This window comes from Rhinolophus ferrumequinum, chromosome 15 (genome assembly GCF_004115265.2).
Source record: "Rhinolophus ferrumequinum isolate MPI-CBG mRhiFer1 chromosome 15, mRhiFer1_v1.p, whole genome shotgun sequence".
In the NCBI taxonomy this organism is placed as follows: Eukaryota; Metazoa; Chordata; class Mammalia; order Chiroptera; family Rhinolophidae; genus Rhinolophus; species Rhinolophus ferrumequinum.
This window is the reverse complement of record NC_046298.1, coordinates 32,760,110-32,785,211: the sequence shown is the minus strand read 5'-3', so window position 1 is coordinate 32,785,211 and position 25,102 is coordinate 32,760,110. Positions and strand designations below refer to the sequence as shown.

Below are 25,102 nucleotides of genomic sequence, written 5' to 3'. Positions count from 1 at the left end.
CCGGCATGGTGACCACAAAGGAAGACGCAAAGAAAGCCACAGAGACGGAACGCGGAAGTCCCTGGGTGTGGAGGCTGGCGCTACAACTCCTACTACAGATCGAGGGTGCGCTTCTGAAATACTACACAAACATCAAATGACATTCAGCATAGCGTTTCCTTAAAGCAGAGGCCTTCCGGTTTCCGATGAAGGACTCGGCACGGGCACCCTCCGCACTCTCTACAGGGCTCATGAGAGGGGCTGGGCAGGTGCAAGGGACAAGGGATAAACCTATGACACAGGCGGGTGGGGAGGGGCTCCCCACAAGGTTCTGGACAACAGCAAGTGGATTAGAGCACGCTGGTGGCTGCGGGCGGCGGGAGGGAAGCAGGAGGGAGGCCAGGCGGGGGCAGTAAGCATACATCCCATTCTCTACCCCGCTGCTATCTGTCCTAATGGAATGGCTCTCAAGAGCTGCCAGGTGTGAACGGAGGCAAAGAACGCAGACAGGAAGCCAAGGGGGCAAAGGGCTAAAATGGACACAGCTTTCTTCAATTCCAAAACCTGTAGAGTAACCACAAACTTATAATCCAGTAAGATGACCCACCACACGGCCCCCGAAACCTACAGGACACACCCTGTGTGACCCTCCCGGACCTGCCCAGCAGCGCGGAGGAAACTGCCTTTACAGAAGGACCCCATTCACGACGTGGGCATCACACACCTCACGCAGGGTGGGCCGAGGTGGGGCTTGCTCGGGTGCTTTCTTCCAGGACAAGTTCACTCTCCACCACATCAAACAAGCTGCCTGGGAAGCGCGCGTGCACACACACACACACACCACACACACATCCACACAACACACACACATCCACACCACACACACACACACACACACCACACACACACACAGACACACACCCCCCACCCCCCCACACGCATGCATGCGTTCTAGGCCACGCGTCATCCTTCTTAGTCTCCAGAGCCTCTGTGGTCACTGCTGTGTGAAAGCCCAACACCACTCAGAGTCAGAAGTACCTGGAAATGCCCAGGCCATGGGAGCGGCTGGAGGGGCCTGGTGGGGATGGGGGCGGAGAGGCATGTTTCCTCTGGGGCACACCTTCCCAAACTCTGGGCCAACTGGGGCCTCGTTGTGATTCAGGAGAGTAAGAATTTAAGTCCTCACTGGACTGCTGAGTTCACCCAGCCGGCCACTTGGTCACCAGGGTCACGTTGGGCAACCCACTCGGCTCTCCTGAGCACCATTCCTCAGCAGCCACCTCATGCGGATGCAAGTGGACCAAATGAGAATATCCTTTTCTCCAAGGGCTACGGAGAGCACACGACACCTAGCACAGTGCACAGAAGAGGGCGAGAGGGGAGAGGAACAGCCTGAGAATTTGGGGCTTTAATTCTAAGCGTCAAAGGCTGATGGCATCAAGATACACAGGCTCTTAGTGCCTGGCCACAGAAAAGAGAGGAGCAGACCCAGAGAGGACGGCAGAATGTGCAAGAAGGCGGAGCAGGAGTCAACACCCAGCAGGCTGGAACAGAACACCAACAGGGTCCTGTGGGCAGGGGGCCCTGAGGCCGTCCCACGGTCAGAGCATGTAAAAGCCCCAGCATCACAATGGCACTCTTGATCTCAGCAGTAACGTTAGTGATTTAAACCTACAGGCTATGTGATTTGAGAACGCAGGCAACGAGCATTTGTGTCATTTGCAGCACCAGCAGCCTTGTGCTTTGTTCCAAGGGACCTCGTGTCTTCTCAGGAGCAATCCTATGGTTACTTTCATAAAAACAGGAATCCACCCTAACTTTAGAACTGGTTGTTCCAACACAACCAACCAATCGGACAGAACCCACTCATACCATCCACTAAAGGGGCTCAGGCCGTCAGGCTTCTGCCAGCTCTCCTTGCTAGCACTGGGGCTCAGGCCTGGGTCCCCACACCCGTGGGAACTCTGAGGAGAGAGGCCACGATGCTCACTCCACCCAGGACACTCACCGTGGGGCAGCTCCATGAATGCTTCAAATGTCTCAAGCAGCAGCCCTCTCATCTGACACTTCCGGAAGTGTCTAAACAGAGTCTCAATGCTGGAGTTTCCAAGAGCTCCCGGAAAAGAGCAGATAAGGGGCAGCGTAGGAGGAGACCCAGCAAAACCAGACAACGAGAAGCTTCGTGGCAAGCTCACAGTCAGTCAGACATGCCGAAGGGGCACGTAGCAAACACAGGGAAAAGTGGGCCTTACGAATGTGGAGTTCCCGACAAGGTGGTCAGGATGCCTGGCAAGAGTGTGATGCAGGAAGCCGGTCCAGCGCCCGCAGGACCAAGTGCAAGCACCACAGCGACCGTGGCCAGCCTGCACTTCCACCACAACGCAGCGGGCTGCGCAGAGGCAGGCGCCCCATAAACCAGCCTCTGGGCAAAGGGTCAAGGCCGAGGGCTGGGCCTGCAGAAGCACTGACCTCTGTTGCTCCCCACAGAGAAGCAGCGAGGTTTCAGGTCCCAGGGACCCCTCACATGCAGAGGAGGATTGAACAGAATGTAATTTTTGCCTCTGAATTTATAGACAAACATTTGCATGAGACAGAGCATCTCAAGAATCGGTTTAGGGCTACCGATCTAACCTCTTACCTGTACATTTTCAGGCACTTAAAAAAAAAATGGAGCTCCACAGGAGTGCTTCCGTCTGTCCAAACTAAGACTCTTTCACTCAATGGTCATTACCTTGCAGGAGAACATCAGAAGTAGTAACCCTCAAACTGGGGCTTGTGTTCACACCTGCAGAAGCCCCAGGACCTATCCACAGACAGGGCATCCACTTCTAGAAGGGACAGGACCCACCTGAGCTGCAGTGGTGTGGTCTGTCACCGGCGCCAGCTGGACGTACTGCACCTGGATGTCACTGCCCTGGAGAGGAGACCCGTCCACGCCTGCAGCAGCAGGATCCGAAGAGGCCACGGCTATCAGCTGGGCTCCTTGCAGCACCTGGAGGGACAAAGCAGATCACGTCAGCACTGGCCCCGGGGCGAGGGCAGAGGTGAGCAGCACGCACGCAGACTCCGCCATGACCACAGGGACCAAGGAGGACGGCCCAAGACCACATTCCGCACTGCGGGATCTGGCTCGCGAATCACTCAGGAGGTATGTCTGCTTGGCAAGTGTATCTGTGTGGTGTGAGCGCGTGTGAATGTATCTGCGTGCGATCAGGTTGTTCCGCCACTTCTGCAAGTGACCTCCCTCACACGTCCACATATTGGACACAAAAATGGCTTTTGAAGCCTTACAGGAAAAAAACTAACCAGCTTGAGTTTCCAAAGAGTGAGTGCGGGGAAGTGGCCAAGGGCATGCCTGAGAACACAGGGATGAAGAGACAGCGGAACACAGAGCAGGAGGTAAAGCATCTGAAGACCCCCCCCAAAATCACTGTTGTTCTAGGTTCACAGGGAGGGGAGACCTGGAGGCAGCCAAGAGAGGGAAAGGACATGGAGGCACGTCCTCGACCCACAGGCCGGACACATGCACCAGCACAATTCTGGGAGCCCCCAGATCATTTGTGAGTTATGGGAGATGAAAAAGCCCCCCAAGAGTTGACGACAGAGTTTAAGGAACAGCAGACACATACATGTGAGTTACAAAACCCAACACTCCAGATGGAGTCGAGAAGACCCTGGGTGAGGAGTGGCGGTCAGCAAATACTGGTGACAGATGGCTGGAGAACTCCCAGGGGGAAGGCCAAGTTCCAGACACACATCACCAGCACACGGGCCGTCCTCCCAAGCAGGGCCACTGTGCTGGGCTGTGGCTGGAGAGGGCTAGATGAGGCCTCCGGGGATGGGCTCCGGGCGACCCCACCACTGGGAGCATCCCCATGTCCAGGCCCACTGCCCGCCCAGCCTACCTGGTGCTCCAGCAGCTGGAAGGTAGGCTGGCGCCTTGGTCCCCTGCAGGCCAGGATGGGGAGGTGGGGGCAGGGGCCCTGACGCTTTGCATTCAGGAGAGTGAGTTGCCATGAGCTGTGAGGGTTTTTACTTGGGGGTTGCGTCCCATCCCTCCTTCAAACTATGCTCATGGCACCACCTTCGCTTTCGGGCTCTCCATAGTGAGGCAACAATGACCACACTTCCTGGCCAGCCCACTGCCTCCAGCAACAGCAGCAGAGCTGAGGAAGACGGGGCAGATGCGTGGAGAGAGGTGGGCTGCTCACTCCAGAAAAGGCGGGCTTGGAGTCTGTATGAAAATATAGTCTGTGGTTCTAAAGTAACGTTCTAGTTTTTGATAAGCAACAGTTGTTTCTTTAACAAGGAACCCATCAATGGAAAAAAACAGATAAACTCAAATTTTTAGAATAAAAGATGGCAGCAAGTTCTTTTCCTTTTGTGTCTTCAGAAACCATCTGCGAACAGTTTCACATTCTAATGCCAGCTGGCTATGTTGGGAAGAACACTGCTCCCCAACATGCACACGTCTCATCCCCGGTCCCCACGGGCGTGTGCCCTGACACGCATGGGCAGAGGCACTTTGCAGATGGGGTTAAGCTGATCATCTCAAGATGGAGAGAGTATCCTGGAGTATCGGGGGGCCCAATGTCACACGGGCATCTTTAAAGCAGAGACTCTTCCCCAGCTCCAGAGAACAAGAGTTGACTAGACACTGCTGGCTTTGAAGACGAAGGAACGGGCCGTGAGCCAAGGAGCGTGGTGCCTCTAGAAGCCAGAAAAGGCAGGAAACAGATTCTCTCCTGGAACCTCCCGAAGGAACCAGCCCTGTGACACCTTGACTTTAGCCCAGGGAGACACGTGTTGGACTTCTGACCTCCAGACAGAGAATAAACGTGGATTGTTTAAGCCACGAGGTGTGTGGCCATTTGTCACAGCAGCCACAGGACACGCATACAACTGCGGTCACCATTTCCTTAACTACCTCCTTTGAGTGCAAGAACTGGCTTCTTGGTCCCCAAAGGGCTGATCTGACAACAATGGTTCTTTATTCAAACACTACTCTTTTCCATTATAAACCATTTGCACTAGTGAGTTTTTGAAAGGTTAAACAAAAAAACTGAAGAAAACTGAAGTCTCTATTATTCACATTTTCTTTTTCCCAGCACTTACTCTCCACCAGATCTTTCATGATCAGAAAATAGGACCCAGTCCTGTCCAGGTCCATAGCTTTGCTTCCCATCACCAGGGAGGCAGCCAACCCCCACGTGGCCCGTGGGGCCGAGCAGCCTTGGGCAGCAGCTGGCATGGCCTTAGCAGAACTGAAGGGCCGGCTCAAGCGGGGGGCCTCCCTGCAGCATACCCATGGCCCTCAGGGCTCAAAGCCAAGGGTCCCCGAGTCTCCTTCACATGGCCAGGTGGGCCTCTGCTGGGCATCAGTCTCCTCGTGGCTTGGGAAAGCACCGGCTTTTTTTTAAGAAAGGGCAGCAAGATTCAGGGCTCCCTAGGCCCCTCCAGCAAACGTCCCGACATGCCCTCCACTCCACAAACTCCCAGCATGGACAGAAAGTCAAAGAAGTCTAATCCAGACAAGTCAGCTGGGACCTGAAGAAAGGGAGACACGAAGCTATATTTAGTCATGGATTGTTCTAGGAGCCTCTGTGCATCAGAGCGGAGGGGCGGTGGTTTTATTTTTTGGGCACGAAGAGTAAAACTATCAAAGCCCCTTCAAAAATCACATGTCAGATGTCACGTTTCTTTAGCCTGAGCAAACTGATCCTGACGGGTCTGCTCCAACTGTCAGAATCCACACAACACCTCAGTCACGTGGGGTGACCGAAGTGGGGTGATTCACAGGTCTGGAGGAGCGGTGACATGCCTGCACACCCGCGGGCCAGCAGGCTCCACTGCACACGTGCCACTCTCCACTGCCCTGTGCCCGGCGGCCTGCCCTTGTGTCCAGCCCTGCTGACCCCTGCCTCCCTCTCCTCTGCTCCTCCTCCCCCTGCCTCTGTCTTTGCTTCCCTTCCACTGAGAATGGAAGCCAGCAGAGAGGACCCGACGGTTCCCGTCCGGCCCACCACGGCCTGCTCTGGAGCCCTGGTCACCTCCAGGCGCACAGTGCACCTTGCTTGAGTATTTGCTCCGAGTTCCCCCCGCCTCCACCGGTGGAATAGGAGCTCCAGGAAGGAAAGGGGGGAGGGGGTCGTGTTTTGTTCACTGCCAAATCCCTACCATCTAGAACCATACCTGACACTCGATAAATATTCGGTAAATAAATGAAAATGAAACTGATGTTGATGAGGAAAGAGTAAGAATGAGAAACAGGAGAGAAAGCAGGTCGTTGCCTAGACGGGTCCATCAGACAGGAAATGAACTGTGGCGAAGTGCAAGGAACATGGAAACGTGTCTGCGTGGATTTTCACAGGCTCTCCTGGTGTCTAACAGGGGTTGATGCGGTTGTTCCTGAGCCAGGCAATTCTAGAGGAAAACTTAGGAGAGGCAAATGAAAAGTTTTCAGAAGAAAATGAAGGGCTAAGAGCAATTAAGAAGACAGCTGGGTAAGCTGGACGATAAAAGCGCGAGTTCGGGATGACTTCCCTGTAAACACAGCATCACCTGAGGTGTGAGTGGAGAAAAGTGCGCAGGACATGAGCCAGGGAGGAACGGGGATGGAAGGCCACACAAGCCAGACCGAGCTGACTGCCTGCTCCGAGCCACTGCCAGCCCTGCAGACCAGACGGCAGCCGCCTCCCTCTGCCTGGCGGTGGGCCTCTGCATGGCCCTGATAAGACACGCTCCTTCCATGGCCCTCTTCACAAGGCTGAGCCAGCTGATACGTGGGAAAGAACCTTTGCACTCCTGGATTCTCCGTGACAAGACAAATCCAGATTCCCAAAAGGGGGCCATGAAAAGGCCAAGTCAGTCGAAGGGTATCTGAATCCAAACACCACTACATCAAAGCCAGCCTCCAATGACCGGACGAGAACATTTACTCATGCGCTTTGCACACTCTAAAGCACCACTGAAAGGTCATACACAAATAAATTACAAGTAGTGTTACAAGTACAGTGATTTGGTTTTGATGGGCCATTGCAAGATTACAGTGAGTGTCTGAGAGAAATGAATGGAACTTATTGTTAAGTCTTAACTAATGGAATGGACATTTGCTTTTTCTCTGAATTTTAGTTTAGCATCTAAATCATCTTAAATTAGCTCAACTGTCACTTAAGATCAAATGTCAGCAAGTGACTGGCCCGCACTGAAGGCTCCCTGGTATATTCCGACCAGCCTGCTCCCCGAGGCCACGAGGCTGCATCAGCTACGTGTCAACAGACACCTGCCCCACCCGAGGCCCGCCGCTCCCTGCACTGTCCTCCCCAGTTCCCTCCCGGGCGGCGGCCCTCCACATGAACTCCTCTCCAGAAAAACAGACTCAGATATGTACTGAAGGCCCACCATGTGCAAGACCCTGCAGGGGTAGGAATGGGACCCCAAGAACGTACATTCTAGAAAAAATACAAACTATGAAGCGAAGTGGACTGCATTCTGAGAATGAGAAAATGTCTAGTTCTCTCACCTGCAGAGACTCGGGAAAGTTCTGTGGGAAGAAGGGATGGGAAGGAAGAGTATCACAGGCAGAGGGAACGAGAAGGCCCCGAGACGGCAGAGGAGGAGACCATGGGGTTGGCGAGGGCTGCGGGGGGAGGGGTGTAGGTCACACAGGAGAGATGGGCTCAGTGCCGGGCAGAGCACTAAGGCTCCGTGAGGACAGCAAGAGAGCTGAAGGCTCCATTTAATTCTGTCTGGCATTCCACGCACAGGATATTTAACTGATTAGAAAGAACACAGTTCATCCAGCTGGGCCAAGAGGATTGGAGAGGCCAGGGCAGGATGGAGGAGACACTTGCTATTTGTGGGCCCATCACGGGACCCTACTGTTGTCCGGCAAAGGCCAACTCATCTTTTGTCCCTTTGCCTCTTTTTGGAGTGGCTGTAGGCCCGGGACCCTGACCCAGCAAATAAAATCCAGTATGTGACTTCACGTTGCTGGCCCAGGAATGGACACAAGGATCCAATCCATTCCTCTATTGTCAACTCTCGACACTGGATGGAAACATGGCACGTTGGCCTGGCAGGGTCTCTGCAGGATTGGGCAGCATCTCCACGACACAGGTGGGGCTGCCAGTTCCGTATCTTCTCTCCACAGACGGCTGCTTCGCCCAGGTCTGTAAGTCTGAAGTTAACGACAACCACTTTGGTTCAAGGATGCTACACTATTGATCCTCATCCCCATCTTTACAACATTCCTGCAAACTGTCAATTCTCTGTGCTATGGAATGTGTAGCTACGTTCTTGGGCATCCGGAGACTTAACACCCCTGGCACAGCAGAGCCACTGCAGAAACACTGAGCAGACAAGGTGTCATTAGCAGGCCCGGTGTCCCACAACACCCTACTGCAAGTTTACTAAGACCGAGAGCAGCCCAGCTGTGCGTGGACGACAAGCCGGTTGGGAAGCCCGGCACAGTGCTCGTGGCACCCGCACCTGCATCTCTTAGTTAGCAGACTCATTCCTGACTTACACGCATCCGGGAACTTTTTATGAACTAGTCCCATGTCAGAATGCCCATGTGACGTCCCTGCTGCCGGCCCCCACACTCCTCCAAGTGGGCAACCTCCTGTCTGACTGGTACAGTCGTGGGTGGTTTATTCCCACGGCAAAGCTGCATGGTGGACGTGGGCCACCAACTCCCATTTGAGGGAGGACTGTGGTTCAGGTGAGAGGTTGTGCTGGGCAACAACGCAGCCACACAACAGCTAGAAAAGAAATCAGAATGAGGAAAAGACGAAATGTAATAGATGTGTAGGAAATTTTCAAAACCACACAGACAGATGCCCCTCCGGTGGGTGGAGAAGGGGAAAGAGGGACACAGGTTGCAATGCTCTGTGGCTGCCCTGACTTAGCACTGGTTTGCCAGACCCTGGACTGAACTTGATAATAAAAAAAAAAAATCTAGGCAATGTTTTGAAATACTAAACTGAAACGTTAGGTACTATAACGTAGTCACAGTTTTGTAATTGATATATATTTTACGAGATTCCTTAATAAGTGAATTTAAGGTCAAATCATGTAACTAATTTTTAAGGAAACTTATGAAATCATGGAACTTATTTCCGAGAAGGTTCTGCCTGTACTCTGGTTTTGGCGTTGAGCCATTACCCCCTACAAATGGAAGGCATTTTAGGTTTCCTAAGAGATTTTTTTTCTCTGTCAGCATTTCCAATAAAATGACTTTTCACATGATTTACACCGTTGATTAAATCTTAAGGATTGTAATGTCAGAAACCTCAGAATCTAAATGTGCAGAATTATAATAGCAAAGGTATGCATATTACCAGTCTTGCTGGTAAATGAAAATAAAAATGTTCTCCACTGGGAATTTATTCAAAATGCTATGCCTTTTAAACATTTCCACATTGGTTTAGTTTTGTTAAGTGATTCAGAAATGAGTTAAACACTTAATGTGCACAGAACTGGAGGAAAAGACCTTCCAGACATTTAGGTATCAGGCTTCCCCTTCCTCGTACTCCAGACCCTGCAAAGAAAGCCGGCCCATGGGGCCGTCGCCCACCACGAGGCCTCAGCAGAAGCCCTGTGCGGCCAGGCTGCCCAGTTCCTATGCCTGAACTCCAAGGCTGGGCGAGACACGGCTATTTAGACAAAGCAATTCAAGACATTTTGCAGGGAGTCCTCAAAATTTGGAAATGACTTTTCTAAGCTGAGATTAACATTTTGTTAAAGAATGAATGAAATCTTCTCAAAAATGGATTATTCTTCAGACGAAAGAGTAAACACAGTAAGGAAGAGTACAAAAGGCCCCCCTCTCCAAATGGTTAACTTCACCCCAAGCCAGCAGAGGCAATGGCACTCTCAGCAGGAACCTTACCCAGAAGCAGCACTGATTTATCACAGTGCAGCCCATGGAAGCAAACATGGAAGACGAAGGTCAGTCTCCACAAAATAAGCACATGGCGGAGGATTCCGGGGATTCGCACCGAGGGAGTATCAGAACTGACGGGTGGGCACCCTGTGGAGTGGGCTGAAGGTCCAGGCTGGGAGGGAAACGCCCCATGGACCTCACATAGTAGTTATGTTTTCACCTTGTGCTGTTTTCATAATAAGAGAATGAATCATGTTAAGGGAGTGAGGACGTCATGCAGAACGACCTGGAAGAAGACCCAGCGGGGCTCTTCTTTCAGACCAACGCACAGTCTGGGGTGGAGAAAGGGCTAAGTGACCAGCACACAGTGGGCAGTGACCAGCTCACAAAGCAAGGCGCAAATGGGCTGCGATGAGAATGGAGCAGACACCCCCACAGGGCCTCAGGGAAGGCTCTGCAGCCAGGGGTCACTCACGAGGGAGCTGAGGCAGGAACGGACACTCGGGCATACCTGCACCTCCTCTCTCTCTCTTTCTCTCTCTCTCTCTCTCTCTCTCTAACTGCATTACCCTGAAGGCAGGGTGTTTGTGTGAGGGTCATACAAGTGAAATGACCAAAATAAAAACAAAGGGCTACAAAAAACAATTACACAAAAGATCTGATTTGTCCACTTCTCAGCTATGCTGCTCAAAGCTCTCTGCAGCCTCTTGAAATACACAGAAGACTGAGACAGATGTGTTAGTTTGGACCTGATTTTAACCTGGTGACACGGAAAACCCATTACATCAAACCTTAAGTGCAGAGCAGCAAAGAGGAGGTCACATGCTATTGTCCCATGGATCACTGCGGTGCCCCACGAAGGAGAATCCACTGAAAACCTGTCCAGTTGATCCTTGCGCTGGCAGGAGGATGGCTGGCCCAGCACTTCATCCTGCCTCCTGCTCATCTGATCATGGCCCCGGTCTTCTGTGGGGCAAAGCTCGCCTGGATGAATTCCCACTCATCTCCCAAAAGTGAGTTTTCAGTTCCTTCTTCATTCTGCCTGCTCATTTTATGTGTGGTGCCTTTTTCAAACAGGCTCTGGAACGTAGAAGGCTCTAACTGGAATGCAGTGAGCTCCCAGGCCAGTAGCCAGCGGCAGCCCCTCCAGGCTGTCAGTGACAGCGAGCCTGTGGCTGTACTTACAGGGGGCTCCCAGAAGGGCAGCACGTCATCATACGTGAGACACTCACGGATGGGGTGCAGGCATGGGCTACGTTCCCAACTTCATTCAGAGGGTTCCCCTGTACATTTCTGAAGCACAGCCAATTATTTTCCGACCAAAGAAAAGAATGGCATAGGGTACGAATTTAAAGCAGCCTACTAAGGGAATCTGGATCTAAGAGTCCTGTGTTTTGGAGCACACACATCTGGTTTTCCTCTTTATACTGCCAATTCTGAAACTCTGTTTAATACCCAACTGAGATAATGCAAAACTGATGCAAATCCTAAAATAAATGCAAGAAGCCTAAGGATTTTTCAGTAATATTTAGATATAAAATTCCAAATCCAACCAAGAATCTACCCAGATGCGAGAGAGAGAGGAAAAAAAAAAACCCAACCCCCAAAAAACAAACGAGAAACCCTCAATGTACTTGTAAGATCTGCTTTCAAAAGTTTAATTGTGTGGTCGGGAACAGGGACAAGACTACTAATCCCGAGGCCTCCTGGAAAAGCCATGGTCACTTATTTGTTCTGTGTTTGTTTTAATCCAACATGTTATGATAACGTAATCAACCAACAAGATGACCTTCTCAAATCTGGATGTTAATTCAAGGAGTGGCTTCCTCGTGATAGAAAAGGAAGAGGCTGAGAGACAGCCTGTCCGAGGGTTGTCCCCGAACCACCAACTGGCTATGAGATCTACCAGCCCGAAATCTTTTTCACCTATTAGTATAGCAAATGTCAACAACAAATGATTATTCTTAAGCCTTTAAACCCACTGATGCAACATTAGTGGGTTTCCCAGGACTCCATTCTGAGTGCTTTCATAAACCACATCACCATTAGTCGAGGGTCACAAATGAGTTCAAATGGCAAGACTCCTCTGGGGTCGCTCTGGGGTCCTCACAGAGCAAGACCTGGCACAGAGACTGCTCAGTGCCCAGGGTTCGAGGTAACTGCTGCAACATTCTAGAAAAGTGTCCCACAGCCAGTGCTTGCAAAGCGAACAGGCTAACAGCCGTGAGCTAGATTTACAGCCCAGAGCTGATGGGAAGATGCCCCAGGGAACCCAGGTCCAGATTCTGTGCACACAAAGACCTGGTGTGGCAGGCAGTAACACAAAGCAGGTTCTGCTGTGTGCTCTGTGGCTCAGTCCAGCACTGGAGCACGAACCTCAAACACAATCCAAGAGAAAGCAAAACAAAACCTAAAAAACAGAATAAAGCAGAAACGGAAATCTGCAGATACTTGGTATTCATCCCCCATCGTTCCAGATAGGCCAGCTTTCCGGGGAACAAATCTTAACCATGTGTCTTAAAACTGTCCAGTTGATTGGGGCTGGGGTAGGGGGAGGTTTAATAAGTCAGCCAGAGTCAAGTCCAAGGCCCTCCACCTTTTCCCAGGGGTCCAGGCTTCTGGCTTCTAGAAGGGGAGGTGCAGGGGTGCGAGGGGAATGGGTGAGACAGCAGGAGCAAAATAAAAGGTTTATTTTAATTATGTGTGTAATTATGTGGTACGTCATATCACTACAGTGCCGTTCAGACCCTAGGAAGGGAGAGGGTGCGCCAGGCTACCAGCTACCACACTTCACGACTGCAGTGCGCTGAGATGCCCAACCACAGGAAATGAACGCTGCCAGCCGTCCGGACGGATAACGGGAACAAAGTGGCCACCACTTCCTAGGACATAGATCACCTAAGCCAGCACTGCGCTCAGCGCTGCTTCCCTCACTGTCCTGTGGCAGTGTTCTCACGGCTCTGTTTCTTTTTTTAACTTGGAAAACTCACTGCACGGACCAGCAAAAATTACTGGTGTGATAGAGCAAAAGAACGAACTTCTAAAAGAGAGGCTATGCAACTTACCTACTGAGTTGAGTTCAGTAGGAAGCATTACTAAAAATGAATAAAATGAACAGAAATGTCTGCTTTACTGGGTGACATGGATGTCAACTAATGTTCCCTCCTAATCAGGATGGAGAAAAGTAATTTTTGAAAAGAGGGTGCACCAGTCTTCAAATTCTCACCTAACACCCAGATGGCATGAATGACCAGAAGAACCGTTAGCAGACCATAAGCCCCCGTGAGAAAGAGACAGAGAGGTGCCTCTCACGGCAGCGGGCACCCACAGTGGAAACACCTTCGAGCCCTTGCATCAATGTTAAAGTTCATCATATTGTAGAAACACACACGGCCTTGCTAGTCATGCGTGTGGATGATTTAGTGTGAAATGCTGACTAACAGGGACATCTACACAGTCCTCCTACGGGTAACACACCAGCGCGGCGTGATGGTTCTATTCTGATAAACCACGGTGCCTGCCATCTCTTAAAGAAAAGTTTAAAACCTGATTTCAGGGCCAAGTAACCTACTACACACCAGGTGGACAGTCTCACTAGGTGACAACTTACCACAGCGGCCCTCTTTGGTGAGGACGGCGCTTCTCCCCTTTCGAGGTGACGTTTCTAGAGGTGACTCCATTCTCACACCTAACCTCAAAGTGCAACGTGACTTCAGTGCATCGAAGAAGTGCAGGAAACACTGCCCCTTACCAAGCGTCCCTTCATGTAAGCGAAGAGGGGACTGCGCTTGTGTCCCCATCAGGAGGCCCGGGAGGGACGTGAGAGGCAGGGCAGAGCACACAGGTGTTCCCCCAGGACGCCACACAGCACCCGGAATGTCACCACTCACACTGCCTCACACACAGCTTGTTTCACGGCGTAGAGCTTGGGTTTATCACACATCTCTGTAAGATGTGGGTCCAAGGACAGGTGGTCAGCCAACGTTACACAAATGATGGGGTCAGGGGTGTTGGGGGCCCAACTGTGTCCCCCAAAAAATATCTCCACGTCCTAACCTCTGGAACCTATAATGTGACTTTATTTGGAAATAGGGTCTTGGAGGATGTAATCAGGATGAGGTCACATGAAAGCAGGGTAGGACCTAATCCCATGACAGGTGTCCTTATAAGAAGAGGGGGATTTGGACATAGACCGAGAAAGGAAAACACCATGGGAACACAGAGGCAGAGGTTGGAGTGATGCACCCCAAGCCAAGCAGTGTCAGGAGCCCCCGGGAGCTGGAAGAGACAAGGAAGGCTCTCTCCTGGAGCTTCTAGAGGGAGCACAGCTCTGCTGACCGTGAGTTTGGAATTCTGGCCACCAGCACTGTGAGAGAATACATTTATGGCTGTTTTAAGCCACCCAGTGGGGGGTCCCTGGTTTGGGGGTGATGGGCCAGGAACAGTCTTTGCACTTTCAGACCCTCCGCTAGAATGCCGTAACCCCATGCCCAGGGCCACCTGGTCAATGGTCTTTCATTGACAAAGCTTCAGGCCTTTTGTTTCCAGAGAACATCCTGATGGCTCCTTTCCCTAATCTCTGTCAGCTCCTCACAGGTGTATCTCTCTAGTGGAGCTCAAAGGGTAGCTCGCCCCTCTGCCCTTTGAATGGGACAACCAACGATCTTCTCCCAAATATCAGGGCCTCAGTCTTCCCGGACAGCCCCAACCGGTGTGGGAGCGGGTCTGCACTGGATCCAGTGCAGGCAGGTCCTGAACCTGCGTGGCTCGTGCACGAGTGACATCCCCCGGCAGATAAGGCAGATAAGAACATGGCAGGGCTGGGCCACAGACAAGGGGAACCAGACGCGGACATGAATCTTAAACTTCTCCTGTTGCTTAAGGACCATTTTAAGAAAGCAGCCAAACTTCAGAAGACATGAGCAGTGGTCTCTGAAAAAGCCAGATTCCAATTTCCCACTGAGAAGAATTGGCCACCATTGGACCAATTTCCAATTAACCTGCAAGAGAAGGGGCTCCTCCTCCTACAAGCTAATGTGCGTCCCTTTTCTGAATCAGTGCTGGGCAGGGCCAGCTCTTGCGACCACTCACTCCCTTCACCAAGACCTGCCATGCAAATCCAACCGCTGGGATCCAACTCCACCTGGGGCTTAGAACTCTCCAGGAGCCTGCCCATCTGAAGCAACGTCTCAGAAAATTCCACGCTGAAGTAAGACAGAGTGCAATTATTGCCTGGTCAAGGTAACTAGGACCAAGTAACCACAGATATTTTCAGGCCCAAATCCCCTTTCTGCATCCATAGCAGAACTCAGTCCATCCTTTCTTGGAACAGGCAGGGGACTCTGGACTAAATGTGTCCCTCCCCCCAGTTCATATGTTGAAGCCCTAATTTCCCAAAGTGATGGCGTTTGGAGGTGGGCCCTTTGGGAGACAATTAGGGTTAGAGGAGGCCATGGAGGTGGGGTCTCTACGATGGGATTAGTGCCCTTCTCAGAGGAAGGGGGTCACAGGCTCTCTCCATGCACACCCCAAGCAAGGCCACAGGAGGATAGAACCAGGAAGAGGGTCCTCACCAGAACCCAACTGGATGGGCACCCTGATCTTGGACTTCCAGCCCCCAGAACTGTGAGGAATAGATGTCTGCTGTTTAAACTCCCAGTCTGTGGTGGTGTGTTATAGCCGCCCATACTCAGAGAGTGACAGCAGATAAACATCTTCAGCTTCCTTCTTGTGTGGTGGGAAAGACATCCAGAGGAGAGGAAGTTTCAAGAACTGTTTAATCACCAAAAGGGTCCGGCTTGGTGAGAGACCAAGTCAAGAAATTCTGGACGTTTGGAAATGGCTGGAAGGACAGATCCCTGCGAAAGAAAAATCCACTAACAGACCCACAGGCACCTCTGATAGATCAGCCTTGGGTTTGAAATCCAATGGTGTTCATTTTCTAGGACTTTCCAAAGGAAGGGACATTCTTATTTAAACACACGTTGTTTTCTGTTCAATGGTCCGGAAAGACCTACTTTATATACATTTCAAGTTCAAGTTAGGAGGAATCCCGTCAGCATGTCCCTGGACTCCCACCGCCATGGAGTGTTTCTCTGGGAGCATTTTGAATCTGGGGACTTCACAGAGCATTCGCCTTGTCCCCTTGACACTGAGAGACCATGTTTCTAACCTCTAGAAAGGAAAACGTAAGACAGGCAAGGACAGTGGCCCTTTTAGAGCGCCCCAGTCTCTGGGGTAGGGTTGCAGCCTTGAAGGACTTAGCAGAAACCAAACCAGCGTCCTGTCCTCTCCCCTGTGTGCCCTCCAGGTGGGACCAGGAGTCGTTTGTGCTGTTAAAGCACAGCGTGCCATTCTCAAACACGTTGTGCAGACACAAGACAACTGCTTGTTCTCACTGCACGGTGTGCTCCAGGCACCCCATTCCGAAGCCAGATTAACTGACACCAGGAGTCAGAAACGATGCAAACATTGAACTTCAGGTGTAAAGAATTTCTTTAAACTTTGTCCAAGTGAAAAACACCCAAAAAGCAACTCTTCACACTCAGCCAACGCTGGGCCACCTCCGGGGAGGAGAGTGTGGGCTGCCTGGGAAGAGTGAGTTCACGCTTGAAAATGTGTTTCTATATCATACCCAGCATGGGGCTGTGTTCACGCTATCACTCCTGCACTGAAAACAACAAAATACCGCCACAGTAACTCCGAGTGAGAGGGAGAGAGGGAGGGAGGGAGGGAAGGAGGGAGAGAGGGAGGGAGGGCTTGCTTCTGCAAATGATTCCGTCTCAGAAAACAGTTTTGCACATACGGAGTTCAAGCTACAAGTTCAAGCTGAGCTCAGGGTGAGGATGCAGCCAGGCCAGCGCCCAGGGGCAGATCAGTGGAATGAAGACCTGGAGCTCCCTCTTCCTGTACTCCTCATGGGCCAAACCCACGAGGGAAGCCAGTGGGTGACGGAGCCGAGGGAGGGCCGAGGCAGGAGAGCAGGGATCGTACATGAGAGGCCGGTAACAGGGAAGCCCCTGCATCCTGCTCTAACACAGTGTGTCCTCTCTGGGGACGTCCTGGTTGCTGCTGATGGCTGCACGTGTCAGGATCACACAGGCTGTTTTAGTCATCAGAAGAGCCCGTCGATCACCATTCAGCCTGAACCTATAAGCACCTGGAGCCCTGGCCGGTGGGCAGGACCACCAGGGCGAGTGCGTTTGCGAGGGAGCAGCAGGGCTGGCCGGGGTCCCGGGGCCTCAGCTGTGCGCTGGGCACTCGGCACAGATGCCATCTTGTTTGTTATCATTAGCTCCACTTTGCCAGGAGGAAACAGGGCCTCAGAGGCTAACGTATGTGCCCAGGATCACAGGCCAGTAAAAATACAACCAAACAGAAGAGGCTTTGAACACAGTTGTGGCAGCTCCTCTGGGCCGCTCCCGTCACACCATGAGGCTGGAGCCAATCACTTGTGTGTGACGGAGATGTGTTAGAAAAAAGTGAAAAGAATGATTACACAATAAGTCATATAACTAAGAAACTTCAAGAGCCTCATTTGACTTTAAAAAGAATTTCCCCTTAGAACAACAAGGGAAATTATGCTAAATCTCCTCTACTTTGGCCTTTGTTAAGAAGAGAAAACAGCCTCAAGGCCTGCATTCAGTTTCTTTTTGGCCATCTCGTCTCTTGGCTCAACACCGGCCAATCAATCAGGAATCGTTTGCCCCTGGTGCATTCTCCAACATGGGGGGAGCGCAACTCAGGTGCCAATGGAGCATCCTCCCAAATGTAGTAAGACAATTTGCTCAAAAAGATTAGCCCCCTGCTTACACCTGAGGACCTATTTTTGAGGAGACACATTTTTCCATCCTCTTTTAGCAAACCTTCCATTAATGAGGCCCGACTTACCTGACTGTTTTCGACTGAATGTGATGGGCCCACCAGTGGCCTGGGGCTGGTGGCCCATGTCTGTCATCTGGCCTAGGCAGCTTCATGTCTCACTGCTCTGTCACTACCTGCCCCACTCTTGGTGACATAAGGCATTCATCAACAAACAGGCGCATCTGTCACTGGGCTGTTGGCTTTCTATTCTAGGGGCTTCCACCTGTACACACTGACTTGAACATTTTGCCAGCTGGAACGCCATCCTCAGAGCTTAGACCAACTTTCAGTAACAGGCACAGGGCTAATTTCTATGGACCGTCCCTAATACCAAGTGGACAGCACTGAGTACTGTGCATACAGGTGATGACACAGGAACATGAAGTCAAAAGAGTTACTGAAAGCAAATGCAATAACTCAAAAGGGCAGATGAAGAGGGAGAATTAAAAATTAATCTGGGTTACTTTACAAGCTTTTTGTTTTACTTTGGAAGTCAACATAAAACAATGGCTTAAATTTTAACAATAAGTGACTATATCTGTATACACATGAAAATCATCTCTAGATTATTTGTCTGCTCTGAACGTATATTATACACGGAGCAGCTACCAGTTTAATGTGTTCTTAATCTCTCCCCTCCCGTCCATCTTTCTCTTACACACACACACACACCCTCTGATGGTCTCAGACATTATACTTTCTCTCCAATCCAAACCCAGTGGCATGTCACACATATTTTCATTTCATTTTTGGACTGCAAATCCTTAGAGGAAATGTGAAGAAAGGTGATAGTGGATTTTACCAAATACTTGCAAATATTCTCATTACCTGAGTGAGAGGAAACGTGGAACCTTCCAGCTGCTCAGAATAAGGGGAATCATCCTGACACTTTGGTATGTTACTTGATCAGAAATCAACCTCTGCTCTGCAACTGCATAAAAAGTCATAATACCATGTGTTTCCCCCAAAATGAGACCTAGCCGGACAGTCAGCTCTAATGCGTCTTTGGGAGCAAAAATTAATATAAGACCGGGTCTTATTTTACTATAATATAATAGAAGACCTGGTCTTATATTATATAAAACCTGGTCTTATAGTAAAATACGACCCGGTCTTATATTAATTTTTGCTCCCAAAGACGCATTAGAGCTGACTGTCCGGCTAGGTCTCATTTTGGGGGAAACACAGTAGCACTTGCACTGGTTCTGTTATGGATTGTGCCAAATTTCTAAACGTAAATCCTTATGTAGACAGCACTGTCTGGTCCTGTCTGCCTATCCTCCATAAGCCTATCGGAGTGAAAACGCCTACGGATCAAAGGCTCCTGATGGGAAAGACAGGGGTCTGTGTTCTCACTTCCTTCAGTTTCCCACAGGTCAGCGGGTGCGTTAGCACACATAGGATTCTCTTTTACTCATTTCAACACACTGTTAAAGCAGGAGCTTTAACAATTTAACCAGGCACCCTGATCAGACAGGAACTATGGTTTCTAGATAAAGGTCCCCTCATAAACACACAGTGAATTAAATAATCGCTCAGTGGTTCCCTCTCAAAGTGAGTAAAAGGTGGGAAATGACCCTGTGCTTGAAATTTTCTTCCTTCTGCAGTAATTCTGTCATTTAAATGGTTCGGGGCCTATGAGATTTTTAGTCAGGCTCATTGGTGTCTTCTTATCTGTCAGAACTCAGGACACCACAGGCCCCACTTGCTCACGCCTCCCTCTCACCACTGGACGGTCTGGTGGCAGTTCCTCTGATGGACCCCCTTCCTCCCTGCTCAGGGCCCTGGGATGAAGATGACATGATCCTGAAATCCCCAGACCGTGGAGACCAGCAACACTGGGACACACTCAGTGCAAATCACGGAACCCTCCCAGCCCTGATCCCCTCAAGTTTTCTCCACTGCCTACCACTCTTCCCTTCTGGAATGGAACCGCCCGAGCCCAAACATGACCATAGTTAAGAGCATGAAGAACGATCTGCCAATTTATAAACATGGGCAAGTCAGAGATCCTCGAGTTTACACGAGGGGAAAGCTGTGGCCTGGTCAGAACGGGAATGAAATGTCCTAATAGGTATCTTCCATTACCAATTTCTCTGTCTCTAAAGAAGTGTAATATCTGGAGCTCATGACAGAGTTCCAAGGTTCGTTCCTGCTTCTAAAATCTCACCTCCCACCCTTCACTCTCCACAAGCCAGAAGCTCAGAAATTAAGTTCCTGGTGCACCAGTGGTAACTTGACTTCCTTTCAACTGACAGAAGCTGCTCTGATGGCTTCTGGAATAGAACCCTTGGGACTAAAGAATCCTTTATACATTCCTTGAATGCTCTGCCTGGCCATTCGAACCACAGGTACACTGGCCAGGCCCCAGACGTGGGCTCAGGCTGCCCACCCAATCAGGTGGCAGTTCCTACTCATGACACATCAGGCGCATTAGCAGAAAACACAGACACGTTTAAAAGATTGTGATAAAAAAGCTTCAGAAAAGCCCAAAGAAATCACCCTAACTTATTTATATAGAAAAAGTTCTACAACTTGGGTCCCACTGAAAAGAAATTTGGAATTACTCAGAAGTCACAATTTTTCAGGTTATTGAGCTGTGAAGTTTAAGGAAGTACTTTTCTATACGTTTCCAGGTTATTACTCGTGATTAAAATTATCGATGAACATATGCTACTTAAAAATGGAAGAGTTTGGCAAAACATCTTCGATTACCCTGACTTCACAAGACTTTGATGTGGGACCCAACCAAAGGGGCTCAAGGCGGCCCTGGGTCCATTGACTATTGTGTGATGTGTCCAAACCATCAGAAACATCTTTGGGATTTTATTATAAAGCAACGCTATTGCAGCCTCCACTAACATGAACCCCTTCAAAGACATTATAGTTTCAACTACCTAAGTACTGAAAATGTATACATAGGGAATCATTTCATCTAACTTCTCCCTAAAAGTATTATAATACCCTGCTCAGCCCAAACCGTTGTCCAGCTTTTTCCTGGTCGTTCCTGACCTGAAGTAGTCTTGTCTGTTACAACCATAGGGACAAAACCAGCCCAAGGGAACACAGCAGCGTTCCTAACTGATCGTCACTTGAGCCTGAGACTCCCTCACTGCTTAGGAGAGACCAAGAAGCTACAGCACATTGAGTTCTCGGGTCTTCTGTGAGCACTGGCATCTGGTCCGTTTTGCTTCATATAACAAGCCTCTGTTGGGGACCAAACGGATTCCTGAAGAATTAGAGCCAGCAGCAGGAAATACTGTGGGCCCCTTGTCCCATCTGGGCCAGCTGCCTCAGACAGGGTGACAAACCCACAGCGTCTCGCTCAATCCAGGGCTGCCGGCGGGCCAGGCTCCTCGACCAGGCAGCAGGAGACCCACAGTTGTTTTCGTGACTTTTCTAGGATGTATTTTGGAACTAGTCAACACCAAACTCACTCCACTCTGACCTTTTATGGCTTAAATTAAATTACATTTTCCACCATTTCTGGTATGGAAGCTTTTCCATAAGGGATGAATTCCCTGAGCTACCTAGGTTCTCCAAGATTTCTGTTTGTGTTTTGGCATGCAATGCAGGAACATATTTTCTTGAAGGGAACATTTTTATTAGAAGTGAAGTGATCAGTGTATGCCATCTGGGAGGCTGACATTGTTTTCCCCAGTGTGTGACAAACCATTAAAAGTGAACTAATGCCTCCCGGAAATAAAGGAGCCATTTTACTGCTACAGATAAAGGCAGGCTGCGCACACACACAAAACACACGCCCTACACATACACAGCCCCTACACACATACTTCCTATACAAACACACAAGCCCTATGTACATACACTATACACATACGCTGCACACAAACTCCTCTTATATATACACACCCCCTACACACATGTCCCACACACACCCCCTACACACACACACAAACCCCTTTTGCTCACCCACTCCAAAAAAATCCTACACATCAAATGCTAGATACTTCCCATCTCTTTTAAGCTTTTTCCCAGCTGGGTTTAGAAGGCCTCATTTCATGGAAAAAATTCTGAAAGCTACTGAAATTTACTTTGAAGCAAAGTATAAGGAGGGACACAAATGCCAATGAACTCAAAAGAGGTTTAAAAGTTTAAAGAATGCCAAAGCTTAACAACTGTCACCCCAATAAACCTTAATTAAAAGAAAAACAAATGCCAAAGCTGTTGTTAGTTGGATATTAGTAACGTTATCTCAAAAATACACAATGAGAATAACCTGGATTTATTACTATGCTGCTTAACTTTGTTTACTATACCCAGGGTGTATACAAATGGACACTTTGGTCAACGTGGCTCAAGCAGAAGTTCGCCGTCATCAGAAGTGTCTGGACGCTGATGGTAACCACTTTGAGCACCTCTTGTAATTGCAGAAGTCAAAAGTGACTTGTATTCATCTTTTGTTATCGGTATATATTGAGTATTACAATTTTAATATAGTTTTCCTTTCTTAAAACGTTTTTTGGGCACCCTCTGCATATGTATTGTGTGTGTGTGTGTGTGTGTGTGTGTGTGTGTGTGTGGTGTATTCATTATTACAAAGATGGGCTTACCAGAACACACATAAAATCTCCCTGGTTACCAAGTGATCTGACATTGTTGAGCCTATAGACATTTAAGAACTTTTTCATATACATCGTAGGTGATATTAGCTACCACTGGGGGCGGGGGTACCTATCAGTATCAAAATATCCATCTAGTTGAAACAATACTAAACCATTTCATGATTCATGATCTAAGCAGCAGCATGACTAAAGCTCAAGACTTTAGAGATCTCCCAGGTGGCTAGAAATCTCTCAAATGTAGAGGAATAACTGACCCCGATTTGAATGTTTCAAGACATAATATTGCCTAGCAACAGAGTTTAGTACAAAGTGAGTATTCAAATCTTACTAAATCTCAATCTCCTAGATCCAAATTCCACACTGCGCAGGTAGCCTGTACCGGAAGCAGCACTGGGCATCTTCACGGTTCTGCCCCCTACCTGAGGGCCTCCTGAACGCACAATGTAACAAGGCAGGAATCAGCTCCCACGGATTTGTCCCTTACTTTTCTTGTACATTTTCATAGCTTTGGTGACCTCACCCCCCAAAAAAAATTCCTAAGAGCTGGGCAAAGGAAGCTCTGTCATTTCCGTCAAAACAGAAAGAGGTAGAGAAGGAAATGAGAAGAAAAGACAGATTAGGCCACAGCTCATGACAAACAACTCACTCGATTCCTCAGTGGTGATGGTGGTGATGATAAGGTAGTGCTGATAATGGCAGTGATGGTGGTGGTGGTGACAGCGGTGGTGCCGTCTCGGTGGTGGTGGCGGTGGCGGCAGTGATGATGGTAACAGTGGAGAACTGGAGCCAGTTTGGCACTTTAGGAGTCATCAGAGTTGGGTTCTGGATCCCTCCCTGACTTCCCCTCCTTCCACAATCCTGGAAAAGCTACTATCTACTGTCCTCGTGTCTAAAAGGGGAATAACACTCACCTAGTTCCTGAACTTATCTCATTTCCTCTACAGAATACTACCAAAGAAGTTACGACGTTGGACAAAGCACGTGACCTGCTCCAGAAAGGGACATCTGAGTCACTGTAGGCAGACAACTAGCTCCCTGCGATGCTTTGGAAGGGAAGGCATAGTTTAGGATCTGAAGGTAATTTTATATGATGGGGAACCTTGATACATTACATCGAGGTTAAAAGAACCCCTGATGTGTTCTTCTTGGTTGTGTTTTGATCTTTATTAACAACTTAGTGTTAACTAAAACAAGGAATGCACCAGCACACTCTCAGGAACAGGTGCCTGTCCTTGGGTGTTGAAGAGCTCAGTAAACAGAGAGCAGCCTCAGACATGGTACTCCAAGAAGAATTTGAGGTCAGCCACCAGAAGCTGCCATTTACCGTATTTCCCTGAAAATAAACCCTAGCCAGACAATCGGCCCTAATATGTCTTTTGGAGCAAAAATTAATATAAGACCCGGTATTATATTATATATTATATTATATTATACCCGGTTTTATAGTAAAATAAGACCGGATCTTGTATTAATTTTTGCTCCAAAAGATGCATTAGAGCTGATTGTCCGGCTAGGTCTTATTTTCAGGGAAACACGGTATCCAAAAACAGTCTGTTTTAGGAGCATTATTTCTTAGTCACATGAATAAATGTTCAGGTCTTTGCTTTGTTTTCTTAGACTCCCCAAAGAAATAAGATGAATGGGATGCAAAAGATATCTCGGAAATAGTATAAATCTGTATTTTAAAAATCTAAAGTTTTTAAATGCAAAATGAAAATGTCATGACTCTTTTACCAGTTCAATAATTAACACTGTATCACTATGGCAATGCGTCTGACTTTATCATTGGCGAAGCTGCCTCCACGAAGCACGGGGTTAATGAATCACGTAACTTTCTCAATGTGGGTTCTATGCCACACGGGGGGTGGGCTGGCGTCTGCCTGAGGTCATGCCGCTGGCATTAACACACTCACCCCCAACCCGTCAGCCTGGAACAGAAAAGGTTGTATCTGGGGGTTCTAGCACGTGACGCACCCAATAAATGACTATGTGGAAACATGTCCATCCTTGTAACTGCAGCGGTACCTCGCCTTAGCGTCACCAAAGTGCTGGCCCACGCTTCCTGTGGGCCTCGTGTGCTTGGCCCTGTGGTCCGTGCCTGAGTGAGACCAGGACTCCCGTGCAGCCCACGCGTCCTGCATGCCTCCTGGGCACCCAGGCAGGACACAGGCCCTGCGTATGGCACGGGCCCTGCCTGAAGAGCTCAGAGTCGAGCCACAGCATGGATGCTGAGAGATGCCATATCCCTCCTTGCAGGCAACCTCATCCCTCATCCTTCCCAATTCAAGATACTGGCATGTATGTCCCATACTGTACTGGAAACATGGTTACCATGGGGGTTTGCAGGGCCCACAGCCTCCGCTCTTGAATGCTAGTTATATCCCCTCCTGGAACCCTGCCACCACACGGGGTGCCTGCACAAAGGAGAACCAGGGGCTCAGGTGGACAGCCCAGCTGAGATCCTAGACATGGACCAGCATGCTTCAGCCCCAGGAGTGAGCCCCCGGGCAGGGCAGTCCGCTAAGCCTCCAGATGACCCCAGGCGATCCCAGGGACACCACCTGGAGCAGAACCACCACCTGGAGCAGAACCACCACCTGGAGCAGAACCACCACCTGCGGAGCCCAATAAACTCAGAGTCATGAAAGATAATGAAAGGTCATTATCGTCAGCCCTAAGTTTTGGGGTGATTTGTTAATACACCAAGCAGTAACTGAAACAAGAGTGACAAACTGGTTGTGTAGGGAAGTGTCCTTGTGCTTATAAGTTCTATGATAAAGTTTTTGGT

At 49.5% G+C, this 25,102-nt stretch overlaps 1 protein-coding gene across 10 annotated transcripts in view; it reads right to left on the bottom strand.

Moving 5' to 3' along the window:
• The window catches only part of BANP (BTG3 associated nuclear protein), a 133,905-nt gene that overhangs the window by 16,730 nt on the left and 92,073 nt on the right, over positions 1-25,102 (bottom strand). For 8 of the 10 annotated variants that reach the window (XM_033128960.1, XM_033128964.1, XM_033128961.1 and 5 more), the window contains one exon: positions 2,828-2,971. In XM_033128960.1, the coding sequence (XP_032984851.1) occupies positions 2,828-2,971 (144 nt within the window). Of the gene's footprint in view, positions 1-2,827; positions 2,972-3,884; positions 5,527-25,102 lie in introns of those variants that run through there. The other 2 variants (XR_004425181.1, XR_004425182.1) reach the window with 1 other exon arrangement.